The 27,123-nt window shown below is 33.5% G+C and overlaps 1 protein-coding gene across 1 annotated transcript in view; it reads left to right on the top strand.

Annotated features, from left to right (window-relative positions):
* The window catches only part of HCN1 (hyperpolarization activated cyclic nucleotide gated potassium channel 1), a 372,899-nt gene that overhangs the window by 310,676 nt on the left and 35,100 nt on the right, over positions 1-27,123 (top strand). Inside the window, exon 6 of the mRNA XM_061187769.1 lies at positions 14,977-15,217. Within this exon, the coding sequence (XP_061043752.1) occupies positions 14,977-15,217 (241 nt within the window). The remainder of the gene's footprint in view (positions 1-14,976; positions 15,218-27,123) is intronic.

Below are 27,123 nucleotides of genomic sequence, written 5' to 3'. Positions count from 1 at the left end.
AATAAGCCCTTCTTCCATTTTAATAGCCAGCCTTCTGGAGACAGTGTCTTAGCATCAAAACTTGGCATTGAAATATTAGGATCAGAAACAGATGACGCTTTAATAAAAGGAAGAGTATATTTAAAACTAAAAACTAATTAGAAAAATTCAGTGAGCCATACCCCTCTGCTTATGAGAGCCTGTTGGAATGTGTACAAAGTAAGAAGGTCTATTTTTATCATGATCAGATTTATACTGATTCGATTACAGCAAAATGTAAACTTAACAATCGAGAAAGAGGTTAATGCCCTTCTGTGTCTGTCTCCAAAATTCAGAACTGATCTATTTTTAAACAATGGAGTGTGAAGGGCCGTGGACTGAAAATAGGTACAGATCAGTGTCCCAGTAGAATATAGGGTGTCAGTATATTTCATTTTCACAGAACATGAACCGGGCTGAGAGTATAATACTGTCCTTCTGACCTTTAATTTGTGGAAAACACTGTTAGGGAAGAAATCATAATTTGCATGCATATTTATTTAGTGCAATTCTGAATAATTTTTTTAAAGTACATGCTTGTTGGTTTTTGAAATGTCTCCTAAAAATGTCTTTAGTTCAGATTAATTAAAATAAGCTAGAATCATAGTATTGCAAAGCTCTACAGGGATCTTATAAATTATCATATACACATGTAAGAGGCACAGTAACCAAAGGCTAGAAAATTTATGTAAGTGACCTGATCTTGGTTCCATTACCAAGCAAAGAAATTGGGTCTTCTTCTCTCTTTTGGTCTAGAGCTTTCCCCCTGCATCCCTTGTTTCTAGAAAACAAACAGACAAAAAACATTTATTGAATTCTTAATGTGTGCAAGATATTGATTTAAGTGTGGGAAGGTAAATTATAAAATGTGGTTTCCAGTCTCACAGTGCTTACTGTGTGCTTGTAGAGTCAAGATGGAAATACATGAAAAGAACTATGAAGAAAAAGTTAAAATACGTTACTAAAAATACAAGAAATGTAGGAAGTCACATATGACTAATTGCCAGAGAAAATCAGAGATTACACACTAAAATTCAAAATGGATTAAAGACAAATGTATGGGCCTGAAATCATAAAACTCCTAGAAGAAAGCATAGGGAAAAAGCTTCTTAACATGGGTCTTGACAATGATTTTTTGGGTAGGATACCCAAAGCACAAGCAATAAAATCAAAAACAAATAAGTAGGACTACGTCAAACTAAAAAGCTTCTGCAGTATGAAAGAAATGATCAACACAATAAAGACAACCTGTGGAATGGGAGAAAATATTTGCAATCCACACATCTGATAAGAGGTTAACATTCAAAATATATAAGCAACTCACATAACTCAATAGCAAGAAAACAAATAGTCCAATTATAAAAGGGCAAAGGACCTGAATAGACTTTTTTTTCCAAAAAAGACATTCAGATGGCCAGCAGATATATGGAAAGGTGCTCAATTTAACTGATCATTAGAGAAATGCAAATCAAAACCACAATGAGATAGCACCTCACACCTGTTATCAAAGGACAAGATATAACCAGTGCTGGGGAGAATGTGGAGAATAGGGAATCAGGGAAACTGGAAGGGTCGGGGAGAAGACAGTTTGTATCATTGAACAAGAGCCAGATTACTGGGCCTTTTCCTTGATTTTTTCCTAACATTGCTTCACTACTTCCCCCCTCACCCAATATTTTTCTGGGAGGCAATGTTTATTTCTAGGACTTCAAAAATTAGTCCTATGATAATATTGCATAATTGTACTTATGAGGGCCCTGGAATAGGCAAATTCATAACAACAAAGAGTGAATAGAAGTTATCAAAGTTTTGAGAGGAGGGAGAAGGCAGGAGTTATAGATTAAAGGCTACAGAACTTTTGTCGAGATCGATGAAAATGTTCTAGGTAGAGATAGATAGTGGTGATAGTAATACAACATTGTGAATATTCTTGTGAATTGTACACTTGGGAATGGTTAAAACTATAAATATTGCTGTATATATTTTATAAAAATCTAAAAAAATCTTGTAAAACAGCATCCAGTCTTATAACTACAGTCCTGACTCTAAAGCCATTTCCATCTGCCTGGAGCTCTTGTCAACTAAATGCCCATGATACTTCACACTCAATACAAAAATAAAGCAAAATCCTTTTTTCATGTAACTAAATTTTTTATTTTATTTTATTTCACCCCAGACTGAAGAGCTCAGATGTTGTTGCAGTGTGTGCATTGTGTTCCACACCTCCTCAGAGCGAGCCTGGCTGGCTCATGTATCTTACTCCTGCCACCACCTTACTTTCAGAGCTGAGGTGCTGCTATGTCCCGACAGATACTCAGAGGGGGCAGCTTCATCTTTCCTGCCACACTTTGTCCAGCCTAACTTGCTATGTTAATTTGCTAGGGCTGTTATCACAAAATACCACAGTGGCTTAAACTACAGAAATTTATTTTCTCACACTTCTGGGGGCTGGAAGCCCAAGGTCAAGATGTTGACAGGTTTGGATTCTTCTGAGGCCTCTTTCCTTGGCTTGCAGACGGCCACCTTTCTTTTTGTGTGCCCAACTTCCTCTTTTTATAAGGATAGCAGTCAGATTGGATTAGGGGCCACCCTGACAGCTTCATTTTAACTTCATCCCCTCTTTAAAGGTCCTATCTCCAAATTCAGGAACATTCTGAGGTACTGGGAGTTAAGGCTTCAGCATATGAATTTTGAGGCATCACAATTCAGCCCATAATGCTTGTCAACACATGCAGTGCTCCACACAAATCTAACTAACGTGACAGATAAATGAATGTTTAATGCATCTTAGAATGACTACCTGGTTTTAGGGTGTGGCCTGATTTCCTCATGTCCATGGCACATGTACACATACTGTTATGCAGGGGTTATTTCTATTGCTGACCTGTTAATGATGAAAAGGAATTTATGTGGATTCTATTATAAAATTTCAAATATAGGTTTTTATCAAATTCTCCAAATCACCTTTCAGAATTGTCTTCTAACTCACTGTACTATCTGCTGGTCCTGTTTATAATATTTTTTTAGTTTAGCTGTTTGATATATTTGCTGTATTTGACAGTCCAAATTAATCTGTTTTTACCTGGTCAAGTAGGCTTCATTCCTATTCTGCAAATCACTCTTACACCTTGTTTACAGTTTGCAGGCCACTGGAGCTGCACTCTGCTGGTGTTTACACAAATCCTAAGTGAGCTTCAAACCTGGGATTCCAAAGTGGGGCAGAGATACTAAGTCACTAATGAACACTGTCATTGTCAATATACAATTTTTTGATTTAGGCTTTTTTGGTCTGTTTCTACGTCTTTTCTTTCATGTACAATCAAATTTAAGTGAATGCTAAGAGAATTTCATGTCATCTGCTGACATCCTGCATGATACCTAACAGAGTAACATGTTCCTATATTCTAGGAAGGCAAAACAGTAGGAGTATGCTAAGACCAAATTAATTTCAAGCTTCATTTGCATTCATATTGTAAAGTTTAAATGTGATTTAATATCTCAAAACCAAATTAGATGGATGTGATAGCTGTAACTACAGAAAACATTTAAATTTTTGAATCTGTATCTCTCAAAATCCATCCTGTTCTGGTCTATCCTTTACAAGCAGGCAGATTTCACTTAAGCCACTTAATGATAATTTGCCATTTGTATATGCAGAGATTTTAGGCTAATTACCTTTTAACTCATAATTTGAAGAGACTATGAATCTAGCAATTAATGCTATAGCTGAGTTTCAAAATAAGAAATCGCGAAAAATATTAAAGCTTGCCAATATTTAAGAGGCCATTGCAGACTATTTTTCTCTCTATCTCTATTGGATTTTTCTTAATATAACTATGATTAACACAAGATCGAATATTGTGTGGCCATTAAAAAGAATGGCAATGAGGATCATATATCAAAATAGGAAATATTTTATGTTATAAATGTGGGGGGAAAAGAAACAAATATTGAATGTATATTATGATTACAACTATGTTAAGGTGAATAAGAGATTATATTAAAAGAATACATAAATATATTAAATTACTTTCATTAAGGTGATGAAACTGTAGAGATTTTTTTCTTTTATATATTTTGAGGGATGTGTGTATATTCATTTTGTTTTTAAAGATTTTTAAAAATACAATTTGTGAATACAAAAATTGATTACTCTTTCTTCTTTAATGAGATGGAAAACTACAATAAACTAAAATTGAGGCACACTATATTAATTCATCAGTCTTCACTATCTTATCTCTAACTCCTTTAACTTCCCCAAAATAAATATTAAAAGTAAGTATTTCTTACTTTTGAATTTTATTGCATAATTTTTTATATTCAAATTACTTAGGAGGTATAAAGAGAGTTAAACGTTTTCTTTAAAAAAAATAGGACAGATTATCCCAACTAGAGAAACAGCTCAACATAAATTCTCCCTAATGGGGACACAGAAATCAAGGGAAATGCTTTGAGTTTAAGAAATTGAAGCAGGTACCAAAGTTGTTAGTCAATGTTTGGAAAAATGTTTAAAACATTTTCAAGCGTTAAGATTTGTATGGGCTAATGTACTGATACATGCAACTATCTTGCAAGTTAGTTAGAAGACAAACCACCAGATCAATATAAGCCAGCTGGAAATGCTGAGGGAATTTTTTTTTAAATTTCCCCCATGTGCTTCCTTTAAAAAAATAGAATGTGTATTTAATTTACAATTCACCTTCCAAATTTATTTTATCATTAGGACAGTTTCATTATAAGAATCCTATATTTTATTCCTTGAGTTTGGCCAAAAGGGAATTTCACTGACTATGCCCTAACACTGTCTTGTCATTTTTATCTTCTGAACCCCTGCACCTACCTTGACTTTGGGCTTTAATAACCAGTTCCCCACTCAGCCTTTTTTTAAAAATCTGACCTAATATTTTCTTACCAAATTACCCTGAAGTCTTGTTTCTTTGAAATTTTGTAGAATATATAGTCTTTACCATTCATTTGATTTTAACAGATATTGGTTTATAATACAACTGTAGTTATAATAGTAAATAATAGATAACATTTAGTGAACTTAAATGCTTTCCTTGTGTTATTTAATTTAATCATCACAATTATCTGTGATAGAGTTGCTAGTGTTATCTCCATTTTACAGGCAAAAAGATTAAGATTTGAAGAGTATGAGTCACTTTCTACAGGCCCTGAGTCAATTAGTTTTGGTATCAGGGACTGAGCCCAGATACACACACACACACACACACACACACTTGCACACTGGAGAGAGAGAGAGAGTCTAACCCATGTTTATTTTATTTTTTTACCATTATCTTATACTGAATATATACATATATATGTTCCTTCCTCAACTAGATGTAAACTTTCAGATACTTCTTTATTTTAGGAACCGTGGTTTCCACATCTGACTGCTTATGACTTGAAATGTGTTTTTAAAAACAGAGATTTTTTTCATATCCCCTGAAGATTTAAATTCAGATTCTCTGAATCTGGATGGGAGCCTGGCAAACTGTATCTTAGAAAAATATCATAAATACATCCAGGGAGGAGAATGCCATCTTTGGCAAGTCATCAAAGCCATTTTTTTCCCCCTTATTGACACTGTCATCCTGAGAGCCATGATAAGGGCGAGGTCCCACAGTCTAATCCTAAGTATGTTCTGTTATTTCCCAAGAATCATTCTACATCATACCCACAGAGCCAAACTTTACCACACTCTGGGCATTTTCTATGCAGCCCGCTCTGTGTTGGACACTCCATCAGTCATTTCAGACGTGCCCTCTCCTAGGACACTAAGGACTGTTCATTAGCCGATATGGATGTTTTTTATTTTATTTATTTATTGCCTCACAAACTTCATGTAGTGGTCTTAAAGGTAATGATTGCAGATGACTTCCTTAGAGCTTTTCAGTGAGGTTACTTAAAAAACTGGTTGCAATTTCCAGATATTGATCTACTCTTCTTAGAAGTCTTAGGATCTAAATCTAATCTTTCCAAGAGTCAAACTAAACCTTATTTTAGTCTTCTATGAAAGTTTCACATTCTGTTTCACCTCTCTCTTCAAAGTATAAATAAATATCAAAAAACTATACCTTGTTTGTTTTGTTGGATTCTTCAATAAATAATATATTTAACATGAAGATTTTTTAAAAATGCAGAACTGCATTCTACTTTCCATATCCCCTCACATATTACATCATGTTACTTTTGCAGTAGTGCTCTCGGTCCAGTATAAATGCAATGTGAATCATATTGCATGTGTAATTTTAAATTTTCTAGTAGTTACATTTTAAAAATAAAAAAAATGTGAAATTAAGTATGATTAATTTTAACTAAATATATTCAACGTATTATAATTTCAACATGTAATCAATATAAAAACATCATTAATGAGATAGTTTACATTCATTTTTTATATTAAGTCTTCAGAATCTGGTGTATTTTTTAATTGAAGTATAGTTACTTTACAATGTTGTGTTCATTTCAGGTGTACAACACAGTTGTTCAGTTATACATATATAAATATATAGATGTATATATTCTTTTTCAGATTCTTTTCCCTTGTAGATTACTACATAATACTGAGTATAGTTCCCTGTGCTATACAGTAGGAGCTTGTTGATTATCTATTTTATATATAGTAGTGTGTTATGTTAATCCCAAACTCCTAATTTATCCCTTCCCCTTCCTTTCCCATTTCATTATGTATATATATGTGTGTGTGTATATGTATATGTAGATTTCATTATGTATACTGAAATATAAATATAATATGTAAATATAAATATAAATATTTATAAATATAAATATACATATTTATATTTATGTATATAAATATATATACATATTTATAAATATAAATATGTATATTTCATTATGTATATATATGTGTGTGTGTGTGTGTGTGTGTGTATATACACCGCATCTTCTTTATCAGTTAATCTGTCGATGGACATCTAGGTTGCTTCCATATCTTGGCTATTGTAAAATAGTGCTGCAATGAACACTGAGGTGCATGTATCTTTTCGAATTATAGTTTTCTCCAGATATATGCCCAGGAGTGGGATTGCTGGATCATATGGTAGCTCTATTTTTAGTTTTTTAAGGAACCTTCATACTGTTCTCCATAGTGGCTGTACCAATTTACATTCCCACCAACAGTGTAGGAGGGTTCCTTTTTCTCCACACCCTCTGCAGTATTTATTATCTGTAGACTTTTTGACAAAGACTATTCTGACAGAACATTTAGACTGGAATGTTAATTTTTTTTAGAACTGCTTGATCTGTATATAGATTTCATAAAATTTACAGTTGAAAAGTATATTCACCTATGCAAGTTTTTCCAAACAGTTTAACATTTTCTAATAACTGAATTATCAGCTTTTAACTTTAAACCTAAATGGTTAAAATTAAATCAATTAAAGGTTTACTAGTGGTCAATAACTCCATGTGGCTAATGGCTACCATGTTAAACAATGTCGTTCTAGGAACAGACTATACACTTTTAAGTATTGGGCTCACTTCCTACCTGCTCTGTGATTTTTGTGACATGACAACCTCTTTGAAACTGCTTTGGCTCATCTATACTGCTGGGTTAATAATATAGCTATTTCATTGGGTTGTTGTTATAATTAAAGGCAAAACCACAAAGCATTCAATAAATATTAGCTATCAGCATCATCACAGTCATTGTACTACATTTAGACCAGCGGTACTTACCCTCTTGCTGATAATGGCTCCTTTGAAGATCCTGTGAACGCTCCATCTGTCTCACATAAGACACTAACACAGTGTACACCTGTTCACATAAAACTGCAACAGGTTCAGGGCAGCCACCTGAAGCCTAACACCCTTGTTAAGTGTCTTTAGGCCCCAGGTTTACAATGCTTACTTTCTTATTAACTGTTGTATAAATTCAGCTACCAATACCCCGTTATCTCCCTTCATCATTTGTGACTATGTCATGGGGTTGTTTGAGGAACTGAGTTCATGTTGACTAGGAGGCTTATTTATCAATATCACTCCAAATCATTTAGTCATGCTTCAAGATCTCACTTGTTTTCTTCCATAGTTACATCTTACCTAATTTCTGGTACAGAGGAAATGCTTCTTATTTACCAGACATAAATGAATGTTGATAATTGAAGATAAAATTAAATTAATACATAGTTTAGTTTAGTTTTCAAACTAATTAGTTTTTTTGAAACTAATTAGTTTTTAGTTTTCAAAATAAAACTTTTCATCTTAGTTTTCAAAATAATTTTTGACTAATTATTGTTCAAGCAGATATATTTTCATAGCAATTGGGTCACATATAATAAACACAAACAAGATCCTTTTTATATATTTTTTAACTAGAATTTTGTGTTTTTGAAGAATTCCATAACAGTAAATATATTACCATGTAATAATCTGCCCTGAAAATACATACACTGCATAAAATGTGGCATTCAAATTAGTTAAAAATGTAAATATTCTTAGAAATGTATTGAAGCAAAAAGGTAAATAGATATTTGTCTGAAATGGGGAAAGTTTTAGATTTAAAAATTTATGAAATACTAAAAGTGACTTTATTTTCATTCCAAAGCACAAGGAATTGCAAAACATAAGGGCATAGGTTAATTTTAGTGCTAAGCTTTTGTGACTTTGACCCAGGTAATAGGGAGGTCCCATGGTAGGGTTGAATGAGCAATGGTTTGGAAGTCAACTAGAATGATGAGTTTCTCTAGATGTATTCAAGCTCTGAGGCTTGGGCAATGTATTTCCTCTCTCTAGGCTCCACTATCTTCGTTCTTTTGTATACGTGGGGAAATAAAACCAAATTCAAATTTATTCTTTGGTTGTTCTCCTCCAGGAATAAGTGAGACATAATATGTGAAGTACCTGCTTAAAATGGCTGCTCACTAAATCTTGTTCCCTTTCCTTTTCCTTCCACATGCCATCTTGAACTTGTCAAATTAAATTACAATGTTCTTTGGGGGCTATGCAGGGAGAAGCAGAGATATCATTGAAGAAACATTTCTTAAAAGGGAGAAGTAAAGGGCACACATTGACCCTGTCCCCGTAACATAAGACATACCCGCACAAACAACAACATCAAATACTGGTCTCTCTTTCTCTTCTTGAATTCCCTTGCTTTATGGTTCAAAGATCTCAGATGCTACTGATTTATGAAGCCAGTCAGATAGCCTAATTGTATGAAGTAGCACGTTTTAAAAACTGTGGCAACCTGGAGCATGGATGCCAATGTAAAGACCGTATTATTCAGATCTCTAAAAATAATTGCTGTGGGGAAATAAAAACAGCCAAGTGTGTAGCTATCAGTTTGCCACCTCACATGTCAGGTTCTGAAAATGTGTAAAGTTTGAAAGAACAAATTTATGGTTAACATCAGAATCTTCAGGTTTGTAGTGATTTTAGATATGTGCAAAGTTAAGATGACTTCTTAGAATCCATCAAAACCTTACGTTAGGGAGCTGGGCCAACAAACCATAGTTCTTCTTGCAAGTGTGTGGTCTTTGGCATATTACTCAATATCTTCCATAAAGTGGGGTAGTAATAATACCTAAGGCATAGGATTTTGTGAGGATAAAATAAATTAATACTTGTAGAGCTTTATTTAAAGCAATACCTGGAACCAACAAGAATTCAATAAATATTGCCTCATTTTTATTGTGTTCATTCTTAAAATTATTTCTGCCTTAAAGAAATCCCTAGCATATCCAGTGACTCTGTTTTGATTCTAACTACCCCAGGCTACAGAACTGAAAAAAAACTAGGACAACATCAGCAGCACGGTTTTATAAGATGTTCTAGGTCATAAAGTGTCATTTGATATAGATTTGACTATATGTGTTTACTTGTTTCTGAAGTTAACATGGAAGTCTGAACATTGGATGCCATTTGAATGTCTGATTTAAGTTCTTAGAAGGAAGTGCTTGCGTGCTCCACAGAGTCTAAAAATACACAGAGTGTGTTGGGTGTAGGAATTTAGCAATGTAACAGCAGCTCTGTTTTGTTAAGATTATGATTCATTATTGTAATGATGATAATTATATTTATAGTGACCATGCTTAAAACTTTTTAGAACTATACTGTGTGGAATAAAATAATGTAGAATGGAAGAGAACTAAATGTTTCACAAAGTGGAACTTTCCACAATGATACTTAAGTTATCAATAAAGAATTGTAGTGCTAGAAGGAACGTTAAATTATTGCTATTCTTTTTAATAACAAAGAAGATGTTGCTTAAAATTTCCCAGGGTTTCAGAATATGCATGATTCCAAAGCACAGATTTATGGTTAAAACAAATCCTTCTTGAAGCAATTTAAGTATATCAAATCCCATTTTTTCCTTATTGTCATAAAGTTAAACAAACTAGAAATCAAATTACCAGCAAAACAATAACAATAAAAGATACCATTGAGAGCGAAAAGGCAAGCCACAGATGAGGAGAATATATTTGCAATGCATATCCCAACAAAGAGCTCATGTCAAGAATATAAAAAGGACTCCTTCAATAGAGAAAGCAGGGAAAACTATTGACTGGACACTTCACCAAACAGGATATTCATCTGACCAATAAGCCTATGAAAATGTGCATAACAACATTAATCATTGGGGGAATGTAAAATAAAACAACAATGAGAAAAAAAATTTTAGTAAGGTATCTCTACATATCTACTAATGGCTAAAATTAAAAAAAGAGTGATAGCATCAAAATTTTCCAAGAATGTAGGACAATTGGAACTTTATATACTGCTGGTATATGAGAAAAATAATACAATTATTTTAGAAAAGTTTTGGCAGTATCTCCCAAAGTTAAATATATGCTTATCCTATTACCCAGCAATTCCAACATAAGGTAAATATGCAAGAGAAATCAGTGCATAAGGCACTTCAAGAATATTCATAACAGGCTTATTTTATTAGCCTAAAACTGGAAACAAACCAAATGTCAAGAAGAGTAGAATGGAGAAATAAACTGTGACATAGTCCTAAAATGAAATACAGCCTGAAATATAAAAAGAAAGAACTGCCACCACACAACAACATGGATGAATCATACTGCCATAATGATGAGCAAAAGAAGCAAGACTCAAAGGACTCTGCAGTGTGTGGTGCCATTTATGGGAATTTCAAGAACAAGTAAAACTGCGTATAGTGATAGAAATCAGAAGAGCTAGAACCTCTGGGCTTGATTGAAAAGGAAAAAAGGAAGCCTTCTGAAATCTGTTCTGTATGTGATCCGGGAGGTTATATAGGTTCACATATTTGAAAAATTCACATAAGATCTGTGTATGTTTAAGATTTGTGTACTTTACTATATCTATATTATAGTTTACGGAGATACTCTCTGCACTGTGACCGAACAATGAATGTGAATAATCCTGTCGTACTTTAGCAAAATAATGGGAAGGACTGCTGAAAAAGAATTTCACATCTTAAATAAACTGACATTATGTCAAAGTAAGATCAAACGCAGGGTTCTTCTTTGTTGTTGTTTTATTGTTGTATTATGCTGTTTTTAGTAGGTAAAAGTTGATTTATTTGGAATTTGAATAGGAGATTTGTCTGTTTTCCCCTACTTTTTTTTTTTTAATTTTTAAAAATTTTTTAAAATTTATTTATTTATTTTATTTATGGCTGTGTTGGGTCTTCGTTTCTGTGCGAGGGCCCTCTCTAGTTGTGGCAAGCGGGGGCCACTCTTCATCGCGGTGCGCGGGCCTCTCACAGTCGCGGCCTCTCTTGTTGCGGAGCACAGGCTCCAGATGCGCAGGCTCAGTAGTTGTGGCTCACGGGCCTAGTCGCTCCGCAGCATGTGGGATCTTCCCAGACCAGGGCTCGAACCCGTGTCCCCTGCATTGGCAGGCAGATTCTCAACCACTGCGCCACCAGGGAAGCCCTCCCCTACTTTTTAATTTACTCAATCATTTATTTATATAAGTATAGGCTCATATTTATCTTATGCTTTGGGGTTAAGCCAATATTACATTACTTGTTTTGTTACTCCAATTGTTACAGCATTAGTCGGGTAGCTCTTTCAGTTGGCCTCTTTGAAATATCCTTTTCATTGTGAGGGTTTTTTGTTGGTGTTTTTGCTTGTTTGCTTATTTGTTTTCTAACACTGCCATACTTTCTGGTATGATAAGATGCTTCAGGAGAGAAATAACTGTCTATTTTTAAGTTATGAAGTAAACCTGGTAATTGGGAGTACTTTATTATTAAGGTCAGAGTCACGTGTCTGATTCCCTTAGGGAGTGAACATTCCTCAATTTATTTCATATAGACAATACTCCTAACTCAGGCCAGACGTATCGCTAAAAAAGCTCATTATAACAACTGCCATAAAGAATCTGGATGGAGAGTAGAGATATTAATAACTTAACTGTGTGTTTTATTTAAGTCAGTGTGCTATAGGACCTGGGATTGATGGAGGAAGAGCTTTAAAAGTCTTGTTTTACTAATAGAGAGATATTAATAACTTAACTAAATATGTTCTCCCTAAGAAAATGTGCTATAAAGAAATGTGAAGGAGAAGAGCTTTTAGAAGTTTTGCTTAACTTCTAGGCTCACTTGATTGTTTCCTTTAAACTATACACCCTCAAAGCAAGCAGATTTCATGGGAAGAGGGAGAGCCTTTAAATGCAAATAACTTTCTGTCCCATCACATCTTTTTCTGTCAAATATTTGTTAGAATTTACAGTTTAAATCAGAAAGTATTCAAGTGGAGGTAAAAGTTCCACAGAGACAGAAGAAATGAATGGATTCCTTCAAGTTAACAATAATAAGAAATTATCTTCGCAGTGATATAATCAAGGCAGTTCCAAGGTGCACCTGGATATGTGATGCATCATAGAAAAAGAATTGTTCATATAAATAAAGACAGTTTAATTGTTTGTAAAATTATTTTCTAAAATAAAAGGTAAGAAAACAATGAAGAGAAAAATTTGTGTAGTTCAAATCAAAGAACACAGATGAAAAGATTATTTTATTATTTTTGTTTGAAAACTCTTATTTTCTCTGCAACATGATTTATTTTCAATTTCCTGCGCAGGATCCTTCTATGTCATTTTACACATGAAATCATTAACTTTGAAACAACAATTCTGATCATTTTAATGACATATTTCTGTCTTCTTTTAACTCATGTGCTTACCTTGGGTACCTTGAATGGTTCACCTTTTATCTTCATGTGGTTTTTATATGGAAGTATTCTGAATAGTAAAAAACACATTTTTATATTACATGTAAGACTTGTTTCTCAACCTATTGGCTTGAGAGAGCATTCTAAGAGTTTTAAATAGCCACTTCCCACCAGGAATATAAACTAGGCTTTGTGAACACTTTTTTTCCAATGCCAAAATTCCATCTTCCTTCTTTCCCTTTTTGCCCTCTTCCTTCCTTCTTTTCTTCTTTTTTCCTTCCTTCGGTCTACTCATACATGTATGCATATTTATTGAGCACTTACTGTAGTCCCCCACTCCCACCACAGCTCTTCAGCACCAGTTAAAATTGACCACAAATTGCCCTAGATATAGCTACCCATCGGGTCAACTGTGCATTGTAGGGCTTGGATGATGCTGCACGAAGTACCATATGTTATATCCTTCTCTTCTTTTTGTTGTTATGTTCACTTGCTGGTTATCGCTGCTGATTTTTAAATATTTTACCAGTCTCCATGAAACTCCACTGTTAGAGATACTTCTCTGCTCTGCTGTACTCACAACATATTGCTGAGGATGAAACACCTTCTTTTCCATGTTGGACCCAAAATTCTGTGCCCTCTGCATCAGCTGGAATTTTTTAAACTATCCTAGAATAATATCAGATTATTTTATGAAGAAGATTGAGGAAACTTTCTTTCCCAGTCTTGGAATCTAGAAGTTTGTATTACCAAAGCAGGAATTCCGATCTCAGACTCTTTTAATACGTCTGAACCTTTTTGCCCTTTTCCCATCTGTTAGCAGAGGTGACTTCATTTTCTGTGTCTCTTAAGCAAGTTCACAAATTCAGGTCCAACCCTGTTCTTCTGGGGGCTCACTGGAGAAGATATTTCTGAGAAATGGCATTGTGGTAAAATTTAGATTCCCATTGTTTATTCTGTTCTGTATCTAACTTTCAGGATTCAAATTGGTTGGCCCCATATCCCTGTTTTGGTTCATAGTGATAGCACTGTGTCTAATCTGAACTAGAATCCACAGAATGAAATCAAACATATAAATCTCCTAATTTAGAATTGGCCTGATCCCAGAAATAAAACAAACAAACAATTTAGGAAAAGGAAAATATGGCCTCTGTCCAGTCCAAAACTTCCAATGGAAACCCAGGAGGTTTGGAAAGAGTAATTTTCTGATCTAACCCTGAAACAGATTGAATTTATAATTAGAGATTATAGTTAGAGTGTCTTTTGTGTAATGTGAACAACATCAAGTCTCCTTGCTTTCATGTGAATGACATTAGGAAAAAACATCAAAATACTGTTGGCAATTTGTTGGCAGCTGGGCCCTGGTTTCAGAACTCTAGTCAGTAGGTACAAATTAGATTGTTCAACACAATGGACCACAGAAGTGGTAGCATCGTGGCTAAGAGGAAGTGATGTGGCTTCTTTTCTTCATAAAAACAGATAAAAGGGAGACTAAAACTCTTCCACATTTTCGTTCTAATTTTATATAAAGAATAATAAATGAATGGGAAGTTATAAAAGGTAAACTTGTATATATTTAAGTCATATTTATTGATGTCTAATATATGCCTATACTACTCTGTGTGCTGGGAATACAACATTTCAACACAATAATAAAACATGATCCCTGGTTTTGAAGAGATACGTAGATTATTAGAATTTATGTATTGTTGGTCCTTAATTTAAATTGCAGTGTTATGTATAGATTTTAATTTCAGCACATGTTTTTCTTCCTGATAAGATTAATCTCTCTCTTAATATTTGTTTACTCTTGCCATTTTAGGAGATAGTCAACTTCAACTGCCGAAAACTAGTGGCTACAATGCCTCTTTTTGCTAATGCGGATCCTAATTTTGTGACTGCCATGCTGAGCAAGTTGAGATTTGAGGTGTTTCAACCTGGAGATTATATCATACGAGAAGGAGCTGTGGGTAAAAAAATGTATTTCATTCAACATGGTGTTGCTGGTGTCATCACAAAATCCAGTAAAGAAATGAAGCTGACGGATGGCTCTTACTTTGGAGGTTAGTAAAAAAGAAAATGTAACTGAGATGAAATCTAATTTGCTCACAATATTTATCTTTATCAGAGTTTTGGAGATGTCAGAATGTTGATTTTTTAGGTTTGAATATGGACTTGTATTTGAATTCTGATAAAAGTGTCTATAGTGTGTCAACTGACAAAAATGCACAACCTAAGAGTTGAGAATTATGTTTGATTTGGCAGACAAAACTGAGGACTTAAGTCCAGGACACAGCATCACAGTTAGCTCTGAGAGACTGCTCCAAAGAGGTAAGGGAGTAGCCAGTATCTATAGGAATTTTTGTAACAAAGACCAGGTAGTAGGAACACTGAAAGATTACTGTTAATTAAAGAAAACCAGATATCTCAAGTTAAGGAATTTAGTGCTTTTCTATGTATGGGAAAACGCAAGAGTCTGGGCTCGCTGCAATTATTCCTCTGATGTGCACCTCAGCTATCTGGAGCCAGTATCCTGTGCTTTCTCATCCTGAGTCTCCTCAGGGTGCACCATCTGGGGTGGTTGCAGGAGTTGACGGCTAGGTGGCAGGCATCCTTTTTCTATCCTGACTTCCCTCAGAGCTCACCATAATGTGAGCGGCTGTAATGTGATGGCTCGATGGCTGCAAATCCTTTGTTTACTGATATGGCAGGCAACAGTTTTTCACTGATACGTGGTATGTTTTCACATTTCAGTGTCACACATTCAGTGCATGTGCATTTACTACTGTATTAGAGTATCCTTTCATCCTCTTAAACTGGAACCAAATAACAGTGGCTTAAACAGATCAAAAGTATATTTTTCTCTCACACAAAAGTCCCAGGAGGGTTAGATGGCTCTCCCCAAGACAGTTTTTAGGTACCCAGATTTCATTTATTTTGCTGGTCTGCCATCCTCTAGAGTGTTTTCCTCATTTATACGAGAGGAATTGGTTTCTCTCCACAATATGGACCACAGTATGGGGAGGAGGGGACAAAGGAAGTGAAGAGTGAGTGGTTTCTCTTTAGATGTGTGCCCAGAATGGCCAACATCACTGCTGTTCACATCTGATTGGCCAGAATTTAGTTACAAAAGTACCTCTAGGTATAAGGAAGGCTGGGAAATGTAGCTTCTAGTTGAGTGGTGTATTAGTGTTCTCTAGAGAAACAAAACCAACAGGATATATATACATAAAAGGAGATTTATTGTGAGAAATTGACTCGTGAATATGGAGGTTGACAAATGTTATGATCTGCCATCTGAAACTGAAGAACAGGAAAACTGGTCGTTTAATTCAGTCTGATTCCAAAAGCCGAGAACCAACAGTGTAAATCCAATCTGAGGGCAGAAAATAAGATGAGACGTTAGCTCAAGCAGTGAGACAGGAAAAAAATATTTCTCCTTCCTCCTTTTTTTTCTATTCAGACCCCCAGTGGATTTGGAGGTTGCATACCCTGGAAAGGCCAATCTACTTTACTGAGTCCACTGATTCAAATACCAATACCTAGGAATACCCTCACAGACAAACCCCAAATAATATTTTTCTGGGCACCCCATGGCCAGTCAAGTTGTCACATAAAATTAACCATCACAAGTGGCAATTTGCCTTGCTAAAAATTCTGACAATTTGAATTGTTTCCAACTTTTTACTCTAATAAGATATATATTTATATTTGTGCAAATGTACAAAACTTGCCTATGAGTTGAATTACTGGGTCAAAGACTATGCATATATTCAGATTGAAATAAACATCAAATTATTTCTTTGATGAGACTGCCCATTTCTACATGGCTTTGCCCATTGATCTTTACTTTTATCCTCTTAATAAGTAAAATTGGCATCCCCTTAATATTTAGTTTGCACTTCCACTATTAATGGTGATGTTGAGGCATTTCTTCATAGATATGGATCATTTGTATTTTATTTTTCTGTTTCTATTTTTGCATATTTTTCTAATGTGTTGTTTGTCTTTTTGAAACCAATTTACAGAAACATCCCTAATGTATTTTTGATATGCTGTAACTATTTTCTCCAAAATTGTTACTACTTTTTTAACTTTCTTTCTAATTTTTCTTTCATCATTCTGTTCTCATTATTGCTGATTTCATCTGAATCTCTCTCCTTTGCATTAAGGCATTAGAGAGTTTGTGTTTCTTAACTGGGTTTTGTACACTGCAAAATTGTAAAAATGTTTCTCCTGTTTCTTCTGTATTTTATTTAGTTTCACTACATTTTTATTACTATTTTAACTTGTTAGAACAAGTTAGAGGAAGTGATGGGGAACAACTATTCATGTTTTTTAGTGCCAGTTCTGTTACAACATGAAAGACAGTGATTAATACCACAGTGTCAGGCATTGGCAAGCTTAATAGTTAAATATTACTCAATAGCCAGAAACTGAAATGTTTTCTTTAGAAAAAAGGCAGGAAATCTGCCTTCAAATATTTTCAGGTTTATCCTACAGGAGGAATTCAAGTGAAACTCTTTTTCTTCTCATGAGTGAGAAGAAATGGTTCTTATTACTTTGTATTCATTCTTCACAGACTTTATAGTATGCCTGTAGAAGGCTTCTCAGTCAGAATTAATGGCTCCCAGCCCTGTGTCTCCATAGCTTCTCACAGCTTTCCAGGGTCCTGGTCTCAGTCTGTCTCATATTGAAATTAACACTGTAGTTAGTTACCTGTCTTCCTTCTAATATTAGATGGCAAACAATGTGTGCATCAGAATCACCAGAGAAGCTGTTTAAATTCAGGCTTCACCCATCAGAGATTCTGATTCAATAAATCCAGACTAGAGATAATATCTTAGTTGTTTGTTCATTAGAGAATAAACAACCAGTATAGCTGATCCCCTAAAAATTGGTAATGATAGAAAGAAAGTATTCAAATCAAATTAATAAGAATTGAGAACCAAGCAATAAATTCATTTTGATTTTAAAATAATAATAATAATAACAACAACAATAACACACTGAGTTTAAGAAGATTTCTTCAGTAACAGCTGAAAAAAATTTATTGGGAAAGGTTTTAATTTTATCAAATGCTTTTTTGGAATTTATCAAAATGACCATAAGGTTCTTATCCATTAATCTATTGCAGCTGAGTAAACATATCAGCTCAAAATAATTAGCTTCTTTGACTTTCTCCTCATTCGCTAAGGATAAATTTGAAGTTTTCATCTTTCCTCTTCTTCCTTGTCATGATTCTGCATTGCCTCATCAGCCTATTACATTTTTGTGCAGATTATGCTAAGAAAAAAAAGAGAAAATTAGGAAAAGCTAAGAACTTTTAAAAGTCTACTTTAGAAAGCACAGAGAATTAGTGTTTGAATGAAGAAAAAAAGAGAAATTGAAAGCTGATGGAAATAAATAAAAGCTGATAGTAAGAAATAAAAGTATAGTCCAGCTTTGTGGGAAGATAGTTTTGGGGAAAAGGTTTTTGAGGCAATTAATGGAGGTGTGACAAATACATAAAAGTTTAGAAAGGAATTTCTGAAAGTTGTTATTATGCATTAAGAATATATTTCTACATTTGGCATGTGTTTTTTTGAATTCAAAGGAGCTTTAATTACTAGACAATTATATTTGCTAATATGACAAAGACTGGAACATGTGCTTCTCTGGATTTATATGGATTAAACTATTAGTAAAGTCAGTTTCATTACTGAATGTCCTTGTGTTGAACCATAAGATCGTTTGGGAGATTAAAAACTACTTTGTCATAATGTATTCTTTCTTTAACACATTGTAGCATCTCTATCTGTAAGTGAGATTGGTCTGTAATTTTGTTGTTATAGTGGTTATTTTTGTGATCCCCTAGCTAGATGACTTTGGATGTAAGGTTTTCCTCACTTCTTAGAGAGAGCAAGAAAACTTTTTTAAAAATGTTCTAGTTCCGTAAAAAATGCCATTGGTAATTTGATAGGGATTGCGTTGAATCTGTAGATTGCTTTGGGTAGTATAGTCATTTTCACAATATTGATTCTTCCAAACCAAGAACATGGTATATCTCTCCATCTGTTTGTATCATCTTTAATTTCTTTCATCAGTGTCTTACAGTTTTCTGCATACAGGTCTTTTGTATCCCTAGGTAGGTTTATTCCTAGGTATTTTATTCTTTTTGTTGCAATGGTAAATGGGAGTGTTTCCTTAATTTCTCTTCCAGATTTTTCATCATTAGTGTATAGGAATGCAAGAAATTTCTGTGCATTAATTTTGTATCCTGCAACTTTACCAGATTCATTGATTAGCTCTAGTAGTTTTCTGGTGGTATCTTTAGGATTCTCTGTGTATAGTATCATGTCTTCTGCAAACAGTGACAGTTTTACTTCTTTTCCAATTTGTATTCCTTTTATTTCTTTTTCTTCTCTGATTGCTGTGGCTAGGACTTCCAAAACTATGTTGAATAATATGTTGTTCCTGACCTTAGAGGAAATATATTCTCTTTTTTAAGGAAGTTGAAATAATCTAGGCATTACCTGTTATGTGAAGGTTTATTAGGTTTCACAAGTAAAACCACTTGTGTCTGATTCTGTCATCTATAGGCATTAGAATTATCAGGTTTTCTACTTCTTTATGAGTAATTGTTCAGTTCATCTAAATCCATTGTTCATAACACTGAAAAGCTTTAAAAAAAACTGATGCCTGAGCCAAAATTGCACCCTAGAGTTTCTGATGAAATTGAGTAAAGTTGAGATCCAAACATCAGCATGTAAAAAAACAAATATCCCCAGAAGATTCCAAATAATTTTCAAATTATATGTTTGTACATATAATTTTTATTTTTTATTTTCAATAGACTTAATTTTTAATTTTAGAATAATTTTAGATTTACAAAATTATTGCAACGATTATACAGAGAATTCCTATTTATCCAACACCCAGTTTCCCTATTATTATTTTCCATTACTATAATACAGTTGTCACGATTAATGAACCAATGTTGTTACAGTATTATTAATAAATACTTAATAAAGCATACACCTTATTCAAATTTTCTTGGCTTTTACTCAATGTATTTTTTCTGTCAGTATCCCATCTACAATACCTCATTACATTTGGCAGTAATGTCCTCTAGTTTGCTCTCAGTTTTTAAAGTTACTGAGATTTTATTTGGTTTTGATGAACATGACGGTTTTGAGGAGCCCTGGTAAGTTATCTTATAGAATGTTCCTCATTTGGGATTTGCCAGGTGATTTTCTCATGATTAGATTGGGGTAAGTTTGATCTTGTCTATGAGCAAGAGCCTAGACATAAAGTGCCTTTCTCTTCACATTATATCCGTGGTATATATGATCAATATGTCTTTCCACTATTGATGTTAACCTTGATCACCTAGATTGAGGTAGTGTTTGTCAGACTTCTCCACTGTAAAGTTACTCTTTTTTTCCCTCCCATTCCATACTCTGCTGTTTGGAAAGTAGCCAGTCTGCACAGTTCATGACTAAGAATTGAGGAGTAATGCTCCAAAAGGGCAGAGTGTGTACATAAATTATTTGAAATTTTTCTAAACAGGCAATTTATGTACTCTCTTGCATTTATTTATTTATTTAGCCCTTTTTTATATCAGTATGAACACCAGGATATTTATTTTGTAATTTGGGTTATAATCCAATACTACTTTATTAATTGTTTTGCTCAAATTTTTTCAGCTTTGACCATTTGGACCTCTTTCAAATGGCCCCTGTGTCCCTCTGAAATACCCCATGATTATGGATTTTATTTCTTCATTTCCAATCTATATACCTTTTATTTTATTTTCTTATTTTACTGGAGAGGACTTCCAGTACTACGTTATACTGGAGTGGAAATAGAGAAGATTTTTGCCCTGATCCTTAGTCTTCCTAGAGAATTTTTTCCCCTTGATTTTGGAGTAAAGCATCTACTTTCTCACTATTAGGTATGATGCTATTTGAAAGTGTTGTTTTTTTTCTATAGCTATTCCTTTTCAAATTGAGGAAATTCTCCCCTATTACTACTTTTCTGAGAGTTTTTTTTTTTTTTAGTCATGAATGGATTTTGTATATTTATCATTTTTTTCTGTGCCATTTCTAATATCATACGGTTTTTCTTTTTTAGCCTATTGATGTGGTGTGTTACATTGATTGAATTTGATTTTGAATATTGAACTAGCCTTGCACACCTGAAATAATTTTAATGTATAAAAATGTATTAAAGTAGGCAAAAATAATTGGATTAAATTTTCTGAATTTTTGATCACAGTTTTTATGTCTCTGTTCCTGAGAGATAGTGCTGTGTACTTTTTCTTTCCTGTAATGTATTTTTATGGATTTTTGCTTTAGGATAATTCTCATCTAAGAGAATGGGATAGGAAGTGTTCCCTCTGCTTCTATTTTCTGGAAAAGGTCATGGAGAATTGGTATCATTGCTTCCTTAAATATTCGGTAGAATGTACTGGTGAAAACATCTGCATCTAGTGATTTAATTTCTGCAAGGTTATTAATTATTTTTTTCAATTTTAAAAATAGATATAAGGTTATTTAGGTTATTTATTTCTCATTGTGTGAATTTTGTTAGTTTGTACCTTCCAGGAATTGCTCCATTTAATCTGAATTATCAAATTTTAGGAGTAGAGTTGTTTGCAGTATTCCTTAATTATCCTTTTTAATGTTCCCAGGACCAGTAGTGATGATTACTCTTTCATTTATGATGTTGATAATTGGTGTGTTCTCTTTTATTCTTAGCTAGCTTTCCTAGAAAAAATTTTAAACCCTTTTAAAGAACTATATTTTGCTTTTATTGATTTTCTGAATTGTTTTCTGTTTTCAATTTTATTGATTTCTCCTCTAATTGTTGTTATTTCCTTATTCTTTGCTTTAGGCTTAAATTGCTCTTCTTTCCCTACTTTGCTAAGGTGGAAGCTTAGATCATGGATTTAATATCTTTCTTCATAATATATATGTATTTAATGGTATAGGCTATAAAATTTTCTCTAAGCATTGCTCTTCCTGTCTCCTACAAATTCAATGTCATATTTTAATTTTCTTTAGTTTAAAATATTTGTTTAATTTCTATTGAGACTTTTTCCCTAACCTGTATTCTATTGAAGTGTTCTAAACATTTGGGAATTTTCCAGCTATTTTGCTGTTGTTAATTTCTACTTGAATTCTACTGTGGCCTGAGAATTTATTTTGTATGATTCCCATTATTTTATATTTGCTAAATTATAAATTTTATAGCTCAGAATGTTGATGAATATTCCATGTGAACTTAAGGAGAATATATATTCTGCTGTTATTGGATGGAGCATTCTATAAATGTCAATTAGATCAGTTTCACTGATGGTGTCATTCAGGCCAACTACATCCTTGCTGATTTTCAGCAGCTTGATCTACTAATTAGTAAAAGAAGGGTGTTGAAGTCTCCAATTATAGTAGGGAATTTGTCTATTTCTCTTGCAGCTCTATCAGTTTTTTCCTCAGGTATTTTGACATTCTATTGTTGGGTGCGTACATGTTTAGGATTGTTATATCTTCTTGGAAAATTGACCCTTTTTCATTATGTAAAACCCTGCCTTATTCCTGATCATATTTCTTGTCCTGAAATCTGCTTTGTCTGAAACTAATATAACTACCCCAGCTTTCTTTTGGTTAATATTAGCATGATATATCTTTTTATAGACAGTTACTTTTTTTTTTCAATTTTTTTTTTTGAGTGTGGTAAAATACTGAAACATAAAATTCACCATCTTAACCATCTATCTACTTCACATGTGATTCAGATACCTTAAAGTATTAGCAATTCTTCCCTCCTATCTCTTGGAGCATTGCTCTCATTAATTTCATTTAATTTATTTTATTTATTGTTACTATTATTACTTTAAACAAACAACTATATTTTAGATTAATTAAGGAAAAGAACAAGATATTTTATTTTTCCTTCATTTATTCCTTCTTCAACCTTACTTTCCTTCTCTAGGTCCAAGTTTCTGATCTATATTATCTCCAACCACTTCAAGAAAATCTTAACATTTCTTACAGTGCAGGTCTGCTAACAGTGAATTAGCTTAGTTTTTATTTGTCTGAGAAAATTTTTTTCTCCTTCACTTTGAAGGATAATTTTGCTGAATATAGAATTCTAGATTGATGAGTTTTTATGTTCAACATTTTAATATTTTGTTCTGTTTACCTTTTGTTTGTATGGTTTCCTACAAGAAGTTCACTGTGATTTTTATCCTTGTTCCTCCATAGGTAAGATGTTTTCCCTCCTCTGACTTCTTTCAAAATTTTCTCTTTGTCTTTGGTTTTTTGCAGTTTGAATATGATAGCCTAGGTGTACTTTTTTTTTTTTTTTTTTTTGGTCTGAGCTTCCTGAATCTGCGTTTGGTGTTTGTCATTAATTTTTAAAATTCTCAACCATTATTACTTCTAAATTTTATTCTGCTTTGGTCTCTTTTCTCCTTATAGAATTTAAATTATGCATGTGTCACATCTTTTGTAATTGCCCGACTTTATGGCTCCACTGGCTTCTGCTCCAGTGAACAGATCTGCTGTGACACTCTAGATTCATGTCTCTCCAGATTTTTGGTTGGTCATTTGCTCTGAAACCTGAGTCTCTGATGGGTCCAGGATAAGTCATTGCTTTTAGGTTTGTACAGCTTTTTCTTGTCAGAAAGAAGGGAGTGATATGTTCCAATCATGTCGAAACTAAAACCAGAAGTCCCTTCTTATTTGTTTAATCTCCTCTAGATCTCTATGCCTTTTCTCTTCCTAATATTGTACTTTTTTATTTTTAAAAATTTTTTTCAGAATTACTTATATTAAATATTTGTTATTTTTTCAAAGAAAGAGTTTACGTTTGCTTTTTATTTCAGAAATTTCTATATTTTTCTGTATTAAATCTATTCTTTCATTTCATTTTAGTTTTTGCTTTTTTTCTTTTAGCTTCTTGAGTTTAAAAACTAGTGTATTTATTTTCAACCACTCTTCATGTTTGATGACTGCAATTTATAGTACACATAAATCTGGCTATACTGCTTTGGTTAAATTCCATTGCATTTTTAATATAGTGGTTCAATATTGCTTTTTAAAAATAGATTACACTTTCCGTCTGGATTCATTGTATAGTACATGAGTTATCTTTCATTTAAATTCTTTTTAAAAATTTTAAATGGAAACATTTGGAGATGGAATGGTGGAGAGAAAAGAAACACATATAATATGTTTGAATAGGAGAATTACAGAATATCAAAGATGTTAGATAAATTGTATTGACAATACATGATGTGTAAGAAAGATGAGATTAAATGAGATTTATTTTAAAAGAGGAAAGAGATTGTCTTCAATTGCTAAACGTAATTATAAATACCAAAATGTAATTCTATATAAAATAAATTTTTTCTCCATCCTCCTTCTAAATTTTTAAGACATAAATGATCAGTTCTAAATTTAGCTTTATAAAATTACTGAAGTTATCCCTTATTTTAAACATTTAACAAATATTTCCTCTATAGTTTATTCCTATTAGTCAAATATCTACTTATTCAACCCAACTCACTTCAGTAAGAAATTCTGTAAAATAATACTTTGTTTAGGCTCAGTGCTTTTAGTGTTATTCATATTTTTACTATGGTGACCTGAAATGGCTATTAGTGGACCTGTCTTTTGATGGACAGTTAATGGAAAAAAAATAGGTCTGTATTACTTGCAGTTCTTTCACACATACAGTGGATATTTGTTTAATTTAAACACCAAAGAAGATAAAGAAAGGCTGTTAGAATCTAATAATAATAACTTGTATTTATTTAGCATGTTAGGGTTTACAATTTATACCTCTTTAAGTATCTAATATGAAATTTTGAAATTGATAGAGCAGACTTTTGCAGTATACTAATTTTACATTTGCGTCAGCTGAGCATGGCAAGTTCACAGTACTTTTAAGCAGAAGAGCCTGGGATCAACTGAGTTATGCTTTCCAATCTTCTAAAGTGTCTGAACTGAGTAAACATAATCAGTGCACAGAACACACTCCCAGCTAAATGACAAGCAAAATATTGAGATAAGGAGACATTCAAAGATCAAATTCAGAGTTTTGTGTTCTGTACCTAACTTCCTGACTTGATTTATTTCTACAATAATATAAGACTGTGTTTCTAGATATACATATATATCCATATAGATATATATATATCTAGTATATTATGTATGTGTATATATACACATATATATGCATATGTATTAACCCAGAAAGGTTTTTTTTTCCTTTTTTTGTGGAGGTGGGAGATAGAATGTGTTAGATTAACCCATGCATCATTGTATTCAGTGTTCTCACCAACAGAGAGTCCCAAGTAATGTTCTAGGAGACAGAGTGGAAGAAAGTAAATATAGGATAATTGCCTGCTGTGCATTAGGCAGGTTTATGGGTCCTAGGGACAGAGCATTGAGCAAAATAGGCCAAATTATCCACAGTCATGGAGCTTATATTTTACTGGATACTTACATTTTAGAAACAAGAATGTAATAAAGAAACCTAGAAATTACTGAAGTAGTAAACCACATTACCAAATGGTTATAAATGCTTCCTGGAAAATTAAAGCAAGGAAGAAAGATATGGAAATCCTCCTTGCCCATACAGCCAGGTGGGGATTAGCATTCAGGCATGTGGGATTACATAGGAGTTCTAGGCTTCCTATTGAGAGTGATGGAGAATGGGGATTAAAAAACCTAATGAGATTGGTCCTCATGGCTCAGGCCAGGTGGACGATGAGTTTGGGGTGCTTAAGAAGTGAGGGTCTTGCTTGTAGGAAAAGGCGTTTCTAGTCTCCTTCTTGTCTCCTCCTATGAGGAAAGTTTTTATAATTCTCTTTTTACGTATGAGGGAAATGAGCCTCGGAGAAGTTAACCTGGCAAAGGCCATGTACCTGAAAAGGGACAAAGCCAGGTTCCAAACTCAGCTATGAATCTTGAACCCAAAGCCTGTGTTTTCTCCACTGTACCTCACTGCTTCCTAAGAGAGGGCATGATGCTCCCCTAGGATATAACCTTTAAACATGAGTACACCTTATCTTCTCTTCAGAGCTATCCATGGCCCTTTTATACATGCATTTGTTAAGCCAGTTTGTAATCTATTCATATGTTCCACCTGACCCTCCTATTAAAGTAATCATATCATTAATATATTATCCACTAAGATAAAATGCCATTAGTATGCATATTAAAATTTCAAATAATGTATCTTTGTATTCAATAGTTCATGATTTTAAAGAAAAGCTTTCGTTTTTCTAATATAATGTTTCATCGTTAATATTTCTGTCCACTCACCTCATAGCGGTTGTCTTTCCACACCAAAGTGTTCCAGTTGATTCAATCGCTTGACTTCACTTCTTTCCAAATGTTTGTCCCATAAGTTCTTCTTACAGTATAGTAGTGTACAATAAAGCCACCAGAAAGAAAGTACTTTCCATGATGCTTGCCATTCAATCATTTGGTATTAAATGCTGCTTAATCACGTCTAACATTTTGCCAGCTTAAGGAGACTGCCAGTTACTTTATGTAGTTAGAATGCATATTTATGATGTTTATGCCCCAAATGCACTTGGCCAGATTACAATCACCTGGCATTTTTAAATGAAGAGCTGCAGGTTTGGAAAACCACAGGCAATCCCTGTCTTAGTGACTATTCATTACTTGTAAGAGGACTAAAACATCTGCCAATCCATAGCTGACTCTACATCTAGTCCATTGTACATTTCTAAAAGCTGTTACTGATTTTCTAGAAGATGTGAGGAATCTGTTGATAATAATTTACAACTTGATTAGTTCAGTTCTCCCATTATATTTATGAGGAAGAGGAGGCAGAAGCAGAGAAAAACAATGAATCTTCTTAAAGATTTTTGTTCGTTTGTTTTCTTTTGCTTCCTCATTTGTTTTCTCCTTAGGCCAGGCTAATGAAATATTTGATTCAACACTGATAA

Source organism: Eubalaena glacialis, chromosome 4 (genome assembly GCF_028564815.1).
Source record: "Eubalaena glacialis isolate mEubGla1 chromosome 4, mEubGla1.1.hap2.+ XY, whole genome shotgun sequence".
NCBI lineage: Eukaryota > Metazoa > Chordata > Mammalia > Artiodactyla > Balaenidae > Eubalaena > Eubalaena glacialis.
Note: the sequence above shows the minus strand (reverse complement) of the source record. Positions and strands in the feature narration are given on the sequence as shown.